Source organism: Epinephelus fuscoguttatus, linkage group LG12 (assembly GCF_011397635.1).
Source record: "Epinephelus fuscoguttatus linkage group LG12, E.fuscoguttatus.final_Chr_v1".
NCBI lineage: Eukaryota > Metazoa > Chordata > Actinopteri > Perciformes > Serranidae > Epinephelus > Epinephelus fuscoguttatus.
In genome coordinates, this window is record NC_064763.1 from 19,370,042 (window position 1) to 19,386,209 (window position 16,168).

The window sequence follows — 16,168 nt, forward strand, 5'->3', positions numbered from 1 at the left end:
GGCTTCAGCCCCTGAATTGAGACACCGCTACAGTCCTCTTTGGGTTTGTGACATCCTTTCCACCGTGCTTCTTAAAGGCAACAGTTTCTCCATGAACAACACAAACCCCAGAAATCTTCAGCACCAGTGCAAGTTGTGAGAAGACCTTATCTGAAGCTGTGTGCATGTGAGAGGTTATGAACATAATCATGTAAACTGTCATTTACAGTTGGCTATGAAGCTAACAGCAGTAATGAAGCAAAGCCAGTGTAATGAGGAGCAATATAAACTGTGACAAGGAAACAGCTTTTCTGTACCAAAACCCTAAACCAGCTGCTCAGTCTTGTTTCCTGCCCTGTTTTTTAATGTCTCTTTCCCCCTTATGTGCTGGACTGTAAGCCATAAATGAAATATGAGTACCTGCCTTAAAGAGGCACCCATAAACGCTGCCAAAAATCACTTCCAAAAATGCATCTTGTGCTTTTTAGGGAAAGTGGGCAAACCATCGCTCTTTCCTTTCTGTTGGTTGACTTGGAGTGCAGACAGGAGTGCACAGTGACAGGTTCTGTCCTAGATTTTGTGCAGCAGGGATACATATGGTTAGGCAAGTAGAGCTGTTTGATATAGCAGCTTTATAGTACTGGGCTTGTGTCAGTGTTGTTTCATGGATTAAACTTGCGAGGGTTGTGTAGCCCTCTGTTTTCGTCCTCACGGTGTCCTGGTGTCAAACAGTTGCCGTTTCATCACTACTACAAATGCAGCTGTAGCCAGTATCTCACATATCACTATCCTCACTGGAAATGCTGGAAATCAGAAGTACAGAGAGTTGTTGCATAGAGATGATACACCATCTCATCTAGTTGCATTGGTGTGAACCAGCAGGTTTTTAGAATGGTGCATTGCAAGAAGTTGCCTGTTTCAACTTGTCTCATCGCGAGTCTTTGGTCTGAACTGGGTGTTAAACTAATATGGATGGATGTTTAAGTGCTACTTGGACGGAGATGGATGGTATTTTGTGAAAGTGTCATTGCATCTTGTCAGTTAAAGAGGCTAAAATTAGCATATTAACTGGGGTGTTGTGTTTCCATCAATTCTGATCGGAGCCAGAGCTGATGAATACCTGTGACTACTGCGGAGTCATCTGACCTGGGTGTGAATGCTGATTGTAACCTTTCCCGTTACATTTAAAAGCCAGATGTTAGCGGGTGCTAGTGGGTTTCCTGTGCAGTGGATAAGGGACTCGAAATAGATAGTTCCTGGTTTAAATTAAAGATATTGACAATTTTTGAGCATTTCATTCAGGCCAACTTCTTGTGTGGCTGCTTGTGCTATCATTCAAAGATCTCCTCCAGACAGGTTTTAAGATGAAGACAAAGAAGAAGAAGACGTACTTTATTGATCCCGAGGGGAAATTTAATGAAAAGAGCCAAAACAGTGGAATAGTGGAATCAGAGATATTATCTTATCTATTTTGTGCCTTCTTCTTCCTCGTCCAAACCTCATGACCCACAATGCAACTCAACCACTGACAGTGACATCACAAATTCAAGTATGTTTTACTATCAACAGTTTAAGTAGCCTCAAGCAGAGATGAGGAGCCGGCTACAGAGGTCTGGAAGGCTCACTTATTTGTATTTCACATCTCCAAATTTTCTTTTTCAGTTTCAAACTTGTAGTCTTCAGAACCAGCCTGTTATTTGGGGCAGTTCATCAGATTTCACATACAGCTCCCTCTGAAGCCCCTTTGTGATGGTCCGACAAGCTGTCGCAGTAAGCATGGAGCCCACACTGTAACTAACTGCACTCCCTGAAGAAATATTATCATATTTTTGGGAAAATGAAAGAGTGATTCCAGAGAGAAGCAGACAGAGGGGTCTACAGTCTGTGTTTGAAGGATATATCCAGGATGTCAAACTGACTCAGCAGCAACAACAGGTTAAAAAGACAAAGATAGTTAGAAGCTAAAGCCTAACTATAGGCTACAGATCACAGTGTAAAAGTGAACCACCACATCACTGCTGATTGCCACACAAGACAATGAATTTAAAGGGAAACCAGCCCGATGCTACGTTATGATTGGATAGTCTGCATCTGGGGGTGGGACTTAGCTAAGGGTCAATTGGATGAATCAAAGTTATCTAACTAGTACCAAATGTTTTCAAATGCCAAGTCCATAGCTTATCATAATTTAACCATCTTTTTTAATGTTTCCATCCCACAGTTTACACTCCTTGTTATACAGTTACACGTCATGGGCAAAGTGTCACATAGCAAATGTAGGAGCCTTTGCTACATTTTGCACTCTTCATCACTTCACACCACACTTGAAAATGACTGACCATATAACAAAAACTACAATCTGCAAGTTATGATTATTTATTTACACTAAAACAAATGTACAGTACAGGTTTTTTATAATTGTTGTATAAGCACTTAATGGCGTGGTATTTCTAATGATATTGACATAATTAGAAATAAATAAATTGCATGAAACCAGAAAATGATGTAGCACCTTTGCAATAATGCCATGGGTCAAACAGCTGCGACCTTGCTGTCTCAAACATGCGTGTCTCAAACGTGTGGGCTTCCTCTTGGATAGCAGGATTTTAATTTTTTTTTTTGGGATTCATCTCTTTTCCTAATCCAATTTAGTTGCAAATACTAGATATTTACAGTACAGAGCAGCAGTCTCCGTATGAGGTGTATCTGCCTTCATCCTGACAGGCAGAACTACTCAGTCTGGTTCGCATCTAGGGCAAAGCGTACGCTGCTCCTCCGAGGCTCGGGTCTCTCCAGCAGTGGTGGTGATGGTTCTCCTCCAGCAGCACCCTGGGAATGATGATGACTGGGTCGGAGAACCTCGTCCTTAGCATCTCTAGGAGGCAGCACATGATTATGATACCAGAGAAGAAGGAGACAGAAAGAGACACATGATGAGGCATTTCTCTCAGGCGAACAAGTCATTGGGTAGATTTGGGATGAACACCCTGTGACCGCTCATTTCAGATCAGAATATGAGGTGTCTATTTTAGGGCTGAAAGTTGCAACATAACTATGGAGCTTCTTTTCATGTTTGCTTGTCACAAATAATACAGAAAAATGCATAAAGGAAATCTGGATAGAACAAAGTGACTTACAATTCAAGTAATATGTATTGAAAAAAGAGTATAAAAGCCATTGTGCCTTAGGAATACACATGTAAAGTAGCTTTCGATCTATCTCTAACAATGCATTGGACAGCTTTGCATTTGGATCAATTCAAACTGTCGATTTAAATCTATTCTTTGACCCATTCAATTAGTCAAAGTGACACTATGAAGTACAGGATGCCAATAGTGCAATGAGGGTCTCGGGGTGTTCTGTGTAAGATTAGCTACAAGATGCAGTCCATTTATGGCAAAAAGTCCAATTTGAATGGAAATACATTAGCAGTAAATCAGAGTGAAGATCTTTAACATGCACTTACAATTTCCTTTGAACTGTGTGTTTCCAAAGCAGAGCCGCTTCCCTCATTCCATTCATACTTACCTCTCATCTTATATCCAAGCTAACACAAGTCTAGACCAAATTATTAAGCACAACATCAGATTGCAGGTCCAACAGATAACAGTGGCAGCATGCTTTTGAGACAAATTTGGAATAAAGAAAAACAAAACATTATAATGTAAACATAATATGAAACGTTCTGCTAGTGACAACAAGCTAAAATGCAACAATCCAATCACAAGAAAAAATGGTGGCATTGTATGTTGTGTTGGTATTTGCACGTTATTATGTACCAGTTATGTTGAAACTACATTATAACTACATTGTGGTTAATGTGTTGTTAAGTTTAGGACACACAAACTACTTGGTTCTGAAAAGATAATGTTTTGGCTTAAAATACCTGGTTTGGTTAGCATAGTTCTGACTGGAAACAGTGACGTCTCAGGAAAAAACAAACTATTTTTGTGCCTCTAGCCCGTTGGGTGCCTAAAAAGTTGACAGACACACAGTAATGACTAGCTACAAAAACAGTGACAGGTTACTACAAAACACCCATGTTTGGTGCCTAAAAAGCAGCTGGGAAAAACAAAAACTGGTCGCAACAGAACACCTTTGTTTGGTGCCAATAAAGCCACTGTAAAAACAGCGGCAGGTTCCTACAAAACACCCACATTTAGTGCCTAAAAAGTCGCTGGAAATACAATGGGTTGCTTCATAACACCCATGTTTGGTGCCTAAAGGGCTGCTGGAAAAACAGTGATAAGTTGCTACAAAACACCCATGTCTGGTGTGTAAAGGGCTGCTGGAGAAACAACAACAGGTTGCTACAAAACACCCATGTCTGGTGCCTAAAGGGCTGCTGGAAAAACAGTGACAGGTTGCTACAAAACACAAATATCTGGTGCCTAAAAGGCTGCTGGGAAAAACAGTGACAGGTTGCTACAAAACACCCATGTTTGGTGCCTAAAGGGCTGCTGGAAACACAGTGATGGGTTGCTACAAAACACCCATGTCTGGTGCCTAAAGAGCTGCTGGAAAAACAGTGACGGGTTGCTAAAAACACAAATGTCTGGTGCCTAAAAGGCTGCTGGGAAAAACAGTGACGGGTTGCTACAAAACACAAATGTCTGGTGCCTAAAAAGCCGCTGGGAAAAACAGTGACAGGTTGCTACAAAACACCCATGTTTGGTGCCTAAAGGGCTGCTGGAAACACAGTGATGGGTTGCTACAAAACACCCATGTCTGGTGCCTAAAGAGCTGCTGGAAAAACAGTGACGGGTTGCTAAAAACACAAATGTCTGGTGCCTAAAAGGCTGCTGGGAAAAACAGTGACGGGTTGCTACAAAACACAAATGTCTGGTGTCTAAAAATCCGCTGGAAACACAGTGATGGGTTGCTACAAAACAGCCATGTCTGGTACCTAAAGGGCCGCTAAAAACACAGTGATGGGTTGCTATAAAATATCCATGTCTGGTGCCTAAAAAGCTGCTGGAAAAACAGTGGGAGGTTGCTACAAAACACCCATGTCTGGTGCCTAAAAAGCTGCTGGAAAAACAGTGACAGGTTGGTACAAAACAACCATGTCTGGTGCCTAAAGGGCTGCTGGAAAAACAGTGACAGGTTGCTACAAAACACAAATGTCTGGTGCCTAAAAAGCCGCTGGGAAAAACAGTGACAGGTTGCTACAAAACACCCATGTTTGGTGCCTAAAGGGCTGCTGGAAACACAGTGATGGGTTGCTACAAAACACCCATGTCTGGTGCCTAAAAAGCTGCTGGAAAAACAGTGACAGGTTGGTACAAAACAACCATGTCTGGTGCCTAAAGGGCTGCTGGGAAAAACAGTGACGGGTTGCTACAAAACACAAATGTCTGGTGTCTAAAAATCCGCTGGAAACACAGTGATGGGTTGCTACAAAACAGCCATGTCTGGTACCTAAAGGGCCGCTAAAAACACAGTGATGGGTTGCTATAAAATATCCATGTCTGGTGCCTAAAAAGCTGCTGGAAAAACAGTGGGAGGTTGCTACAAAACACCCATGTCTGGTGCCTAAAAAGCTGCTGGAAAAACAGTGACAGGTTGGTACAAAACAACCATGTCTGGTGCCTAAAGGGCTGCTGGAAAAACAGTGACAGGTTGCTACAAAACACAAATGTCTGGTGCCTAAAAAGCCGCTGGGAAAAACAGTGACAGGTTGCTACAAAACACCCATGTTTGGTGCCTAAAGGGCTGCTGGAAACACAGTGATGGGTTGCTACAAAACACCCATGTCTGGTGCCTAAAGAGCTGCTGGAAAAACAGTGACGGGTTGCTAAAAACACAAATGTCTGGTGCCTAAAAGGCTGCTGGGAAAAACAGTGACGGGTTGCTACAAAACACAAATGTCTGGTGTCTAAAAATCCGCTGGAAACACAGTGATGGGTTGCTACAAAACAGCCATGTCTGGTACCTAAAGGGCCGCTAAAAACACAGTGATGGGTTGCTATAAAATATCCATGTCTGGTGCCTAAAAAGCTGCTGGAAAAACAGTGGGAGGTTGCTACAAAACACCCATGTCTGGTGCCTAAAAAGCTGCTGGAAAAACAGTGACAGGTTGGTACAAAACAACCATGTCTGGTGCCTAAAGGGCTGCTGGAAAAACAGTGACAGGTTGCTACAAAACACAAATGTCTGGTGCCTAAAAAGCCGCTGGGAAAAACAGTGACAGGTTGCTACAAAACAGCCATGTCTGGTGCCTAAAGGGCTGCTGGAAACACAGTGATGGGTTGCTACAAAACAGCCATGTCTGGAACCTAAAAAGCTGCTGGAAAAACAGTGACAGGTTGCTACAAAACACAAATGTCTGGTGCCTAAAAGGTTGTTGGAAACACAGTGATGGGTAGCTACAAAACACCCGTATTTGCTGCATTAAGCTTTTTATCGTGACGTATTTGCAAACATACAATGCCAACATTTTTGTTTGGCGACTGGGCTGGATGCAAACGCTACACTTTATAACATGTGAGTGATCTGCCTCATAAATGAATGTAATCTCCACTCTTCTACCTGGGTGGATAATTCAACAGTCATGCAGTTTCTTTTAACCATGAAGAGTGGGTGCATTACAGCAGCCGAGAGGCTCAGGCATGGCTGAAGATGTCTGGGCTAAACCTGGGGCCTCCTTAAGAATGGGCACCTTAAGGAACCTTACATGTAGGATGTGACAGCAGGCAGTCAGACAGCCCCATTCACCCTAGTCTAGTGTCCATATGGAAGAGAAATATACAGAAGTGCTATGACCTGAGGAGTAGACCAGAGATAATGTGGTGAAACAAAACTGTGCCACTGTACAGTAGAAAACAAACGGAAACCATAACTCCATGAGCATGTATGAATGGGAATGAGTGGCATTTGTGGCTCGTGGTCTATTTCCTTTCGCTGCTCTCATGATCGATTACCTGGGATTGGGTAGTGCACAGCCCCACAGGTGTTGCTTTAGAGTCTGCACCCAGCCAATATCTCGGATTGGCTGGCAGAGTTGTATGTAGTGGTACTGTTTTAGCACAACCCTTCAAATGAATCAGAATGTCACTCATTAGCACATGACAAATTGGACACAGCATGAGAAAGAACAATATGATCTCAGCATCATATCACACATTAGTGGGTGTTTTTTTTTTTTTTTCTCGCATAAAAGAGCATCATTCGTACATTAACTAGAAGCCTAAGAAGCACATGACATCTTATTCTGGAATGAGTGTCTGGACATCCTTTGACGTGCATGTTGCTCTATAAATTGGATGAGTTCTTGGAATATATTGGAGACAAGATGCAAAAATAATATATTCTTCAGTTCTCACATTGAGGGCAACATGCAGGGCCTGGACAGGATGTCAGAGCTCATGCCAGAATGTGGCTGGATAAGCATAGAAAGAAGTTGTGAGAGCAAAAAAATTCTCTTCCATGTGGATTTATTCAAAGTTGTCTGTCTCACGAAGACAAAGACTGGGACAGGAGAAACTGGGACAGATACCTGCAACTGCTAATCTTTCATTCTTCTTAACGAAAAAAAGCAAGAAGACACTGCTTTTTCTGCTTTTTGCATTTATTTGTAATGTTGCATTAAATATGAGCAAGCAGATAGAAACACAAGCACGTCACAGTCATTTTTTTTGTTGTTTTCTTTTTGCCCAAGACATAACTTTCTTTATCATACTTTCTATCCTTATTTGCCTAATAATCACAAAGATAGCACAGGGTGTGTGTGGTGTGCTAACAACATTTACTGCCCCTACAAGCCCCCTCCCTTGTGTTACATGACAAAGCGTCCCCCCCCAACCAAAGGCTGCAAAATGCTATTGAGACAGGCCCTCATCTCTGATGGGGTCCGTGCTCAGCTTGGATAGACACGGAGGTTGTGGTGATGGTTGCTGTCTCAGACGCCACAGAATAAAGAGATGGTACAGCCGTCCACTCAGAATGAAGGGAAGGATGCTGAGAAGCAGAGCTAATGCAAACAGTGAGGTGTGTGTGTGGGGTGGAGCACACTGATGGGCTGACCCATGACAAGACTGTACAGTGCTCTTCTAATCCAAAAACAAATTAAAAAATGATGTCTCTATATATACGATAAGAGTTAGTGAAAGCAACTGGATGCTTTGGACCGAGTGCAGACTCAGCCAAAATGTAGCCCTGCTATAATATAATATATTTATATAGATATAAAAGGGAGGTTATAATTAGTTTTAACAGATAAACAATTACAATACAACTTACTTCATGTTCCCTTTCAACACATCACACTAAGGAAATCTGGATTAAAGAGACACTTCACCCCGAAATCAAAAATACATATCTTTCTTCATACTTGTGATACTTTTTATCAATCTAGACTGTTTTTGGTGTGAGTTGCCGAGTGTTGGAGATATCGACTGTAGAGATGTCTGCCTTCTCTCCAATATAATGGGAGTGCCAAAGAATAAATTTGAAGCTCAACAGCAATGTCTCTTTCCAGAAATCATGACCTGGTTACTCAAGATAATCCACAGACCTTGTTGTGAGCAGTTTTATGTAGGAACTATTTTGTGTCTACTGAACTACACCTGCAGACCGTATCACTGCGCAGAAGGAAGTGTGCATCTACGTCTAGCTCACCTAGCATCAAAGTTGCATAATTGCCTTGAGTTGGTTTGTGTTCTCAAAGCAGAATTTACAAGCGGACCAGATGCTCTCGATTGGCCAGAATTTCCATGTAGGAAAAATCCAGGAAGTAAACAAAACACTGAAGAAGAGTACACTTGCAAGATAAATGTGACACTTTCTAATGTCACAATGGAGGGACAACAACGCAGGTTGATTTTAGCGCTGCTCATCGTGGACTATATTGCTGTCATTGTTCATTTTAGTCAAACCATACAGTTTGAAAACGAGGCGCAGCTCCAACTAGAAAACAATGTGTTGATGCATTGGATGTGCTGAATGTGCATAGTAAGGCAGTACAGGAGGAGGTGCACATTAATAATCTTCCAGGACTGTAACATGCTCATGTTTAACCCAAACAATGTGTCATGTGACTGCAGTTGGTTCAGATCCAGGTTGAAACACGTTCTCACCACAAACAAGCCGCACTAGAGTTTGTTTGTAACCACACTGAGATCACCTCTTCAAGAGGGACTTAGTCTGGTTCTTTTGGTGTGCTGTGTTCACACCTGCCCAAATGAACTGCGCTTAGGGGGCAAATGAACATGAATTGGACTGAACTGAACCAAACAGGGCAAGTGTGAGAGCACCCTAAGTTAGCCTGTAGCTAGCTATGAAGTGCTAGGTTAAAACATTTTTTTTCACATCTTCATGTATGATGAATAAAGTGGATTATTGCTACGTTTAGCCTCATGTTTATTCATAACAACAACATAGGGCTCAAATAACCATTGAGTTTGTGGATTTGTCCTGTACTGTGGGGACATGGCTGTAGCTATGTCTCCAAGCACGAGCCTCTCATCCATTAGTTGATCCAAGTCTTCTTCTGCACGGTGATATGGTTGGCAGATGTAGGTCGGTTGAAAGAAAACAGTTCCTTGACAATCTAGATTGATAAACAGCACCACAGATTAGAGGAAAAATACACATTTTCGATTTTGGGGTGAACTGTTCCTTTAAACCGTAATTCAAAAACGGAGGTTTTACACCTTATTTTGGTTTGCTTTGCTATAGATACCTCTCACACACAAACACAGCACCACCATGATGAACTTGCCACACACAGCAAAAGGACCTCCAGCGTTAAATCAACATTTTTAAATAAACTACACCATCAAACCAACATACGTTTCATCCTCTTGGAATTTGGGCAAAACATGTGGAGCATGGATTCAAAAAAACGGAGGCTGACGAACATTGGAGTCCAAAACAGAAGCAGTAACACTTATCATCACATCACTGTGCCCTTATTGGAGTGTATTCAAATACAAGATGGTGCTAACAGACACAATTAGGAAAATGAGATCAAACTTCTATATCCTTGGTGGTGAATTGTTCATAATTTATTAGGAATGTGAATCTGTGCTTCATCTATACAGCCTCCTCTTTAAAGGTTATGTGAAAAGTGCTATTAAGCAGCAATATGAGCCGTCTTTCTGTTATCATCCCATAGCAGTCTAATCATATTGGTTACGGTCACCCTCGGCAGAGTGCATTTAAAAAAAAAAGCCACGAGGAGGTGTGTGTTTGTGTGCATGCTGCTGCAATTGCATAACTGCTGTGAAGCTTTGCGGAGGGATCAGTCTTGTAAATAAAGAGCACACTGGAGGTGATTACACTGAGTTATGGCTATTGAGATTGACAGCTCTGCATGCTGTGTGCTTCGCAGACTGGATACAACTTGAACCACTCAACACCACATTTCCCAGCTCCACTCAACTCATCCCTCGCTGATTCTGAGAAATGTTGTTACTCTAATGTTAGATGTCAGTATGACTGCACGACAGTATTATCTTATTCTGTGGGAATACTCATCTGCTATGCAAATGACTGGTGTTTGATGCATAATCAGTTTAGTGTGACCCAGATGGTTCGCTGGCAACAAATTGGGTGCCTTGAGAGAACTGAAATACCACGGTATGAATGGGCTTCATGTACAAACAGCGAATGCTGAATGGGAGAACAGGTTGTTTCTCTTTAAATGAACTGAAAACAATTTTGTGGAGCCTACAACAGAGTTCAGAATGAGACACTGGGTTACAAAATCACATTGAACAAAAGCGTTGTGATAAACATTGAGCTCTATGAACAGAGAACCGTAGCAGAGATGACAGAGCAGGTACAAAACAAGCCATGGATCATACACTTGTGACTAACCAAGCGGGACATTTATCAAAGATTTTCAGATTTTTAATTTGTGCAGAAACCATATCCAAAATGCCAATTTGATTCTCCAAAACAATCAAAAAGAAAGGGGGAACAAAATCCTTGATAAACTCAACAAAGCAATCTGCTCAGCTGATCAAAGCCAACCCTTCAGAATTGCTTGTCGGTGGGGCCCATGCAACGAGAGCCATCCATTGCCTAGCCAGGCAGCCAGTAGCCATGGCAACCTGCGGATGGAGGCGAGCAGAGTGGGGGGTGGTGGGTGGCATCAAATGGCAAGGGAAGAGGATGCTCCCGCCCACTCGTTACTATAGCGATCTAACATAGCGTGAGGTGGGAGGAGCAATGGCATGTCATGTCTAAACCCCAATATCTTGTTATTATTGTAGCCAAGAGGTAGTGAAGGAGGACAGAGAAGAATGATGCCGAGAGACCGAACAAAGACGAGAGTAGAGAAAGAGACTGGAGGGGGAAACAGAGGGAAAGAAGATGAGAATAAAGATGAGAACCTTAATTAATTTTGCAGCCTCTGTGTTTGTTTCTCCCCCGAAAACATAAGAAATAAAAGGAGAAGTAGTGCTAAATGATTTTTACTCTTTTGCCTCAGCCAGTTTGTTGTTCATCTCTTTACTTTTCTCCTTGTCCCCCACCGCTGGCCGGTTCTCTGGCTGGTTCTCCGAGGTCGTCTTCTTGGAGCCCCTCAGCGCGGCGCTCTGCTTATCTTTGGCTTTCTTCAATGGCTTGCCCTGGCCTGCCGCTGTGGCTCCAGACTTTTTGGGTTTAGAGCGAGGGACACTATACCTGTCAACCTAAGGATGTGTGGATAGTGGAAATGAGATTCCTGAGCTGAACTTTTTTTTTTTTTGAATTTCTAAAACTGTGCCGTGCAATGAGATGAGCATGACAAGAATTTTTCCTCTTCTCACCTGTTTGATGGGGTCCATGTAAGGCTCACTGTACAAGCTGCGTATCCTCCTCCGCTCCAGGGCCTTGTTGTCAGCGGGCTGCAGCGGGGCCTGCCCCTTGAAGGTGGCGCTGTAGCTGGTCTCTAGGCTGGTCTTCCCATCAGGTGGAAGGTACTGGGACCGGGCCCGGATCATTTTTGCCGGCTTTACGTCTCTGTAGGCCTTGTACTCAGTTCTGTGTGTATGAGAGAGAGATGAAGGTCAGGTATCAGGAGGAAAATGTCCTGTGCTGCAGAGCTTTAAAACCCATCAGTGATGATTATCAATGCAGAGTCATGACAGAGCACTGACCTCAGTTGAGGATACTTATGGCTTTAAAGGTCTCAAGTTAAAGCAATGGTTTGACATTTTGGGAAATATGCTTACTTGCTGTCTTACAGAGAGTTGGATAAGAAGATTGATGATGTTCTCATGCATGTATGGTACCTTTTAGTACCAGATCTGTGTACTAGGTACCCCAACAGAGGGGGGACCAAAAATGGGGACAGTACGGAACGGTTCCATTGGTACCATCCACAACTTTTCACAGTGGAAAATATGCATACAGAACTGAACTGTACCGTACTGCTCGGTGGAAACAGGGCTTTAGAGTGCATCGGGGTGAGAACACCAGGTTTAGACAAGAGGCGAAAGTGCCGCAAAACACCCTGAAGCCTGGAAGCCAGCCACAGGGCTCTGTGGCTCTGCGGACCCACAAGTTCAACTTCAGACAGGAGGTGGAAACGCCCCGAGGTTGTGAAGCCGTTGGGGGCCAAATTCCAGGTACTGAAACTGGTTCAAATGTAAAAAAGTTTTCAACCTCACTGTCCAAAAAACAAAAAGAATCCACTACAGTCTCCGGTAGTTTCTTAGCAAGACTCTGAGAGGTCTCTGCACCCAGACAAGAAATACCCCATTGTACAAACACCCAGGGTACAGACATGAGATAGTATCCACCCTCTCATCTACCTCTCAGAAGGAAAGTTATCCTTAAAATCCACACTATGAGAGATTTTCCAAAAAACGATATATAGATTCCCATAAAACTAATCCATCTCAGTCATCACTTATGACAGACTAGCAGTGTGTGGCAGTATATTTATCTGCAGAGATCCTGCCCTCTGCCTGTATTGTCTTATTTTCTTCTTATTTTGGTTTGTTTGGGACGTTTCTGGCTGTCAGCCTTTGGGCAGTGGTGTGTAGCCTCCAGCCAACAGTAGCGTGAGGTCAGGACTCTATAAAAATGTAGCGACCAGGTTACACTGCTGTCTCCATCTCTCTACCCTGATCTGTGGTTGCAAGCTGCAAGTCTGTGTCTGTTTGATTGAGGGTGAGGTTGAGCCACACACACACACACACACACACACACACACACACACACACACACACACATGCACGCAGACATAGAGCAGAGAAGCCAAGCAGACAGGATGAAGCATGTACTTCGGCTGAATTCACACAAATCTGTCAATGCAGCACCTCCCTGCAGGGCTGTGCGGAGGTGTGCGTGTGTTTATTTGTGCTTTGCAACATAACCACCATGAAACAAATCAGAAAAAACATTTTATTACTCTGATTCTCTGCTTTGTCCTAATTACTGCATAGTGCACCTTTAACATCAATTAAGTTTACTGTTTGTTTTTAAAGAAGCCCTATTATCCTAATTTTCAGGTTCATACTTGTATTTTCAGTTGCTACTACCACGTTTACATGCATTAATGTCCAAAAAACACTTTATTTTTTTATCAAACTGTCTGTGCTGGAACACCTGTATTTACCCTCTGCATTTCCAGGTCTTCCATATCTTGGCGTCTCTGCACCGTCAGGAGTGACTGTAATGGAGAATAATGTCCCATTCTGCCGTTAAAAAAAAAAAATCACCAATTAAAGCTTCTAAACCAAAATCTTAACAACTTGACATGGTCCAGCACAAATATGATCCAAAATCAGGAAGAAATTAACAACACTGGCAACCAAGATTACATGTTTTCCTGACATTAGCATGTAGCTTCAGTACTGCACTTGCAGCTGCGTATTGAATGTAACAGAGTACAGCTGTACTTTCTGGCACAAAATATTCCCAACTGGACATGTTATAGCAGGAATATAATAAATGAAAAACAGTGGCAGCCAAGTTTACATGTTTTCCCTGATGTTAGCATGTAGCTTCATGTAGCACTGTACTTGCAGCAAGGTAACGACTGTGACAAAGTATAGAAGCACTTTTTTATGTGAAAAATCATTAATGAAAGATTCTTAACCAAAATCTTCACAACCAGACTTGTTCCAGCAGGAATACGATCCAAAATCAGGGAGAAATTAACAACATATCCAAGATTATATGTTTCCCTGATGTTAGCATGTAGCTACATGTAGCACTGTACTTGCAGCCAGGTAATGACTGTAGCAGAATACAAAGGCACTTTCAACCATGTAAAATCACCAATAAAGCATCTAGCACAAAATCTTCACAACTGGGCATGTTCCAGTAGGAATATGGTCCAAAATCATAGAGAAATTCACAACATTGGCGACCAACATTAAATGTTTCCTTGATATTAGCATGTAGCTTTCTACCATGAAAAAAAATTACCAATAAAAACTTGTAAACTGAAATCTTCACAACTGGACATGTTTCAGCAAGAATATGATCCAAAGCTGGGGAGAAATTTACAACATTGGCAACCAAGATTATTTCCTTGACATTAGCATGTAGCTACATGTAGCACTGTACTTGCAGACAGGTAATTACTGCAACAGAGTATAGAGGCACTTTCAACCATGAAAAATCACCATTAAAAGCCTTTAAACCAAAATCTTCACTATCAGACATGTTCCAACAGGAATACAATCCAAAATCAGGGAGAAATGAACAACAGTGGCAACCAAGATTACATGTTTTCTTGACATTGGCTTGTAGCTTCATGTAGCACTGTACTTGCAGCCAGGTAATGATTACTGTGAAAAATCACCAATAAAAGCTTCTAGACCAATATCTTCACAACCAGACATGTTATAGCAGAATTGTGACAAAAAACTGCAATCAAGTGTACATGTTTTCCTGACATTAGCATGTAGCTACATGTAGGAGTGTAGGCTATGTAATGTCAACACTTGCAGTAGCGTGCCTGGAGCAGATGACCACATAAAACCCCCCCGCCAAGAACTGACCTTCAGCTCGTCTTGAAAGTAGAAAAAAAACATTGGAAACAGAGTATTCAGAATGCTCTGTTTGTTTATGGGGATATATATATATGAAAAGCATTCCCAGCTACTATCGTGCTTCATTATACCTCTTCAATATTTCGTATATTTGTATTTTCTTTACTCGTTTCGTGGCTGACATCTGCGGTGTAATCATCCCTATGCAAATCAGTGATTATTTTGGGTCTCTACATTGTCCCTGCGTATTGTGTTTTGTTGTCCCTGCATATTGTGTTTTGTTGGCGACTCTCTCATAAAAATCATTAAAGGAAATCTCTACAAACATAGATATTACTTTCTATTATAATCCCTGTGTAGAGATCAAGTGAAGTGGTGCATCACTACGGTAGAGCAGAGTATGTCAGTGGTGCTGTAGGTGGGAGGAGGTCTGCACCGCAGCGTGGTGGTGTGATACTCTGTAGTCCTCCTCACACAGCAGTTCTGAAGAAGGTCAGCAGTATGGCATTCACACAGAGCTGACTGGCCTGCAGCATGTACTCTATATCAGGCTCCCCACATTTACAGACCAATGGATAAGTATACCACAGAGTCCAACCGCAGCAGCTTGATACCAGGTGCATATTATAAGATTATTTTTTGGGGGGGGCTTTTTGCCTTTAATGGACAGGACAGATTGAAATAGGGTGAGAGAGAGAGTGGGGGTTGACATGCAGCAAAAGGTTGCAAGCCGGAGTCGAACCTGCGACTGCTGCAGCGAGGCATCGCCTCTGTACATGGGGCGCCGGCACTATCCACTACGCTACCGATGCCCCCAGGTGCATATTATAGTTTATACTTTAATACATCACACTGCATCACTGTCTTTCTCTCTGTCTTATACTTTTGATTATTCTCTGCAGTGTAATGTCTTCCCACAGCATCCATTCATTTGAAACTAACATTGTAGATACAGATGATTATTTAAGGCTTAAACTACTAAAAATTATCACAGGATAAGGGCATGGTGAAGACATGAACATGAGCTATATTGACAGAAGCTTCACTCTTAACAGCTTTGTCCTACGTAATCTTTTTATCAATCATTTTTATCTTTGCATGTCTTGTCTGCACTTTTGCTATTTTTAATGGTGATTTTTTTTTTAAAATTATAAATCATTAACTAGGGGCGGCACGGTGGTGTGGTGGTTAGCACTCTCGCCTCACAGCAAGAGGGTTGCCGGTTCGATCCCGGGCGTGGGAGCCCTTCTGTG

At 42.3% G+C, this 16,168-nt stretch overlaps 1 protein-coding gene across 3 annotated transcripts in view; it reads right to left on the bottom strand.

The window, feature by feature from the left end:
- Positions 1-2,257: 2,257 nt before the first annotated feature.
- Positions 2,258-16,168, bottom strand: part of map6a (microtubule-associated protein 6a) — a 32,864-nt gene continuing 18,953 nt past the window's right edge. Inside the window, exons 2-5 of one of the 3 annotated variants that reach the window (XM_049593165.1) lie at positions 11,736-11,949; positions 11,404-11,618; positions 6,903-7,013; positions 2,258-2,854 (exon numbers count right to left, since the gene is read on the bottom strand). In XM_049593165.1, the coding sequence (XP_049449122.1) occupies positions 2,710-2,854; positions 6,903-7,013; positions 11,404-11,618; positions 11,736-11,949 (685 nt within the window). In that variant the 3' untranslated portion in view covers positions 2,258-2,709. Of the gene's footprint in view, positions 2,855-6,902; positions 7,014-11,403; positions 11,619-11,735; positions 11,950-16,168 lie in introns of those variants that run through there. The other 2 variants (XM_049593166.1, XM_049593167.1) reach the window with 2 other exon arrangements.